General features: G+C 38.5%; 1 protein-coding gene across 1 annotated transcript in view; it reads right to left on the bottom strand.

Annotated features, from left to right (window-relative positions):
• LOC138172037 (protocadherin-15-like) overlaps positions 1-3927 on the bottom strand; it is a 2287527-nt gene that overhangs the window by 391256 nt on the left and 1892344 nt on the right. Inside the window, exon 19 of the mRNA XM_069101643.1 lies at positions 3145-3224. Within this exon, the coding sequence (XP_068957744.1) occupies positions 3145-3224 (80 nt within the window). The remainder of the gene's footprint in view (positions 1-3144; positions 3225-3927) is intronic.

The following is a 3927-nucleotide window of genomic DNA, read 5'->3' on the forward strand; positions in this document are numbered from 1 at the left end:
CTATAGACATGTGTGTGTTGTGCATTTCAAAAAATCAAAGAGAATAAGTATGTTGATAGAAATTCAATACTCCCAAGTTGTACGATGTCACTGATGAGGGTTGACGCTCACAGATAATTGACTGTGACCTAGAGGGCTTGTGATTTCTGATAGCGAAAAAACTTAGCAGATGGTTGTCATGATGCTCCATGGCTGGCAGATTCATTACTTTTTTGCCAACTTGGTGATAGGACCCATGAGAATTAACTGTCAGACTACACTTTCCCATCATTTGGCCTTTGCTTGAAACCTTTCCAGCTTGGCAGGTCTAGATCACAGTAACACACACACACACAAACACACACACACAAACACACACACACACACACACACACTTTTTTAGTGTATTTTTTTTTATATGCAGGTAACACAAAGCCTGTCACCTCAATGTTTTCATCTCACTAAAGGTCATTTAGAACTGCACATGGATTGCCTCTTTGAAGATCACATAAATCAAAAAAGTATAAAATGAATACATTTTCAGGATAGAGTATTTATCACCTTCTGAAGCCTTCAGATGCTCAACCATATTTTAAGGAAGGAAGATAGAATGAAGTGCTTATGAACTTACAAAATAAACTACATAAAATGAATTAGCCATCAATGGAAGGAAACAAAGCTGCCAGTGAAGATAAACGGTGAGAAAACATTTCTATCTAAGCAGAAAAAGGACTTTGGGAAGTCACCAAGTTTAACACTCTGCCCTCAGGCAGCACCTCACCCCAATCTATAGAGATACATGGCTACCGACCTTCATTTTAGACGCCACCAGACAAAGTCATCCTTCAGCCTTTGTTAATCAATCATTTCAATATTTGACCACCATGTTTATAAGTAAATTGCTTTTTAGATATAACCTAAATGTTCAATGATATTTGAGGTCTTCTACCAAAGTCCAGTGAAAGAAGGGTAGAGACATAATTGCTGAGCAAATTTGGGTGTTTAATACAGATTTCTATGATTAGATGCCTTTAAGACTGATGGTTGTGATATTTAGTCGACTGTTTCTTAATCATGAGACTTATATTCTTGGTTATATGACTAATGATTTCTCCCCAGTTATTTAATTTCATGTAGAATATGACATCATATATCACCAGTTAAGAAATACCATGGCTGAATTCTTGTGGGAAAGCACCTCTCCAACTTTTTGGGCCCAACCTAGTGCTTAACCCTTTAGACCCAACACCAGAGAACCATGGAAAGGTATCCTCAAAATTTAGGCATTTTGTGTCATATATAGTTTAAAGAAATAGCACCAAAGGCCCAGTTCCCCAAGGAGTCTCAGTGGTCTTGAGTTACGTGGCCCACAGATGCATAGTATGTGGACTTCTAATGCAATGTGGGATAACAGAGAGAGTGCTGGACTTGGAGTCCAAAATCTTTGATTCAGATCTCACCTGAAATATTTATTAGCTGTGTGACCATGGACATTTCACCACTACAACCTTGTTTCCTCATCTATAAAATGGAAATCCCCACAGAAATTACTGTATAGGATGTTTGTGACTCAAATGAGATGATATTCACAAATTGCTTTGCAACTTTTTTTCAGTGTCATAAGAAAGCCTGGGCTGGGGTGGGTGGGAAGGAGATAATAAGATTTTCTTAGGCTCCTACCATACATCCAGTCTGTGCTAAGTGTTTTACAAATACCGTCTCCTTTGACCCTCACAACAGCTCTAGAAGGTGCTTCTTGTTCAGCCATTTCAGCCATGTCTGATCCTTCATGTGCCTATTTGGGGTTTTCTTGGCAAAGATACTGAAGTCATTTGCCATTTCCTTTTCCAGATCAGAGAAAACTAGGGCAAACATGGTTGAGTGACTTGCACTGGGTCACACATCTACTTAGTATCTGAAGCAAGTTTTAAATTCATGAAGATAAGTTTTCCTGAGTTCAGGGTCAGTACTCTTTGCTTGCATCACCTACCTGCATTTCATTGTTATCATATTACAGTATTATCCTTTTTTTAGAGTTGAAGAAACTGGCAGAAGTTCAGTGACTTGCCCAAGGTCACACAGCTAGTAAGTTCCTGAGGCCACATTTGAACTCAGGTCTCCCTGATCCTACTCCCAGCACTCTGCTGCACCCCTACCTGCCCTGTGGCAGTGATGATGATGATACAGGACATATTTACATGTTGTTTAGACTGCTCACACACAGAGACATTAAAATTGGTGGCAGAGCGATTGATCTGAATATAAGTTCTGTTATTTACTTTTCTAATCACTTCACTACGTTTAATCTCAGTTTCCTTATATGTCAAATGAAAGTGTTTGACTATATATATAATCTCTAACTAGATGCACATGCAGAAATGCATTACACATGTGTACATGCACACAGAAGCATGTATGCATGTGTACACACACATACAAATAGGTGTATTTGTGTATATACACACATGTGCAAATATATAAAAGGCGTATGGGAATGATTGTGGTGCAGGATCCCTAGTGAGCAAACTATATAATTCAGCAGTTTCTCTGTCATTTATGGTCTTAAAATGTCGCTAGGTTCATTGAGAATATAAATGACTTGCCCAGGGTAAAACAAACAGTATATATGAACTTACTCCAAGGCTGACCCTCCATCCACTCAGCCTTCCTGCTTTTTATATAACTTTTCGCACCTTCAATCACACAGTTAAAAAACTACTGAGGCTAATAAAAATCAGGTTAATAGAAAATCAACTTATTAATAGTGAAATCTTAAATACATGTATCATAAATTTTGGTTAACAGAACTCAGTTTTTAATGAAACCTTTTTAAGGCCAGGCTACTCTCTGCTGAAATGCCCTTGTTATTATGAATAGCTGACAACTTTAAAGGGATGTAATTAATCCCAGGTCATGGCTGCAAATGGAACGTTTCCACCTCAGTGAGTTTTACCTAATAAAATGTTTAAAATAAATAAATAGTCCCCCGTGCAGGATTGCTGAGCTCAATAGCATTCTCTAAGCTCTCATTACCATGTAACAGAGAAAGCTACAAACAGCTGACAGCCTCTGATTAGGAACCTTTTCTCTAGCTCAGTTATTTTCTACCTGGTAGATGTTAAAAATTGAAGCCCCAAATCCAATCCAATAAGCAGTTTCACTTACGTTTCTGAAAGGTTGAAAACTCGTTGAGGATCCCCATTCTCGATCGCATATGTTATTGGATCATGCTCCCGATCTGTTGCCTTTGGGGAGAAAATATAATGAAACGATCAGGTTATTGATAGAGTGTGTGTCTTGAAGATGGGAGAAGACAAGAGGAATAGCAGAGCTTGGGAGGAACAGGGAGATACAGGCACATATTGCAGTCTTAGATTAAAAAGCTGCAGGATGAGCTCTTTCATTGCTGACTCCAGCTTTGGTGCCAGAATAGTGTGGCCTAAAGCAAATCATTTAATCTCTTTAACTATCGATGATCTCACCTGATAAAGGAAATATAGTTAAGAAGAACTCTAAACAATGATCACATGGATTAACCAGACTCAAAGTGTAATGGACTATATTCAATGACGAGTGGATGCCTGGATTTTAGTTATGATTACTATTATGTATTGAGACAGCCAAGTGGTACAATGGATAGAGACTGTATCTTTGGAATTTATCACAGAGCCTGGAACAGAGTAGGAGCTTAATAATTGTTTATTGATTAATTAATTGACATTGATTGTATGACTTTTGGTGACTGACTTCACTATATTACATTTCCTATTATTCCTTTATAAAAATGAGAACTGGGGGGCAGCTAGGTGGCACAGTGAATAGGGCAGTGGCGCTGAAGTCAGGAGGACCTGAATTCAAATCTAGCTGTGTGACCCTGGATAAATCACTTAGCCCTATTTCTGAGAGAGAGAGAGAGAGAGAGAGAGAGAGAGAGAGAGAGAGAGAGAG

The sequence above is a fragment of the Petaurus breviceps genome, unplaced genomic scaffold (assembly GCF_028583685.1).
Source record: "Petaurus breviceps papuanus isolate PSGF00001 unplaced genomic scaffold, PetGlider_PUasm1.0 490, whole genome shotgun sequence".
Taxonomy (NCBI): Eukaryota; Metazoa; Chordata; class Mammalia; order Diprotodontia; family Petauridae; genus Petaurus; species Petaurus breviceps.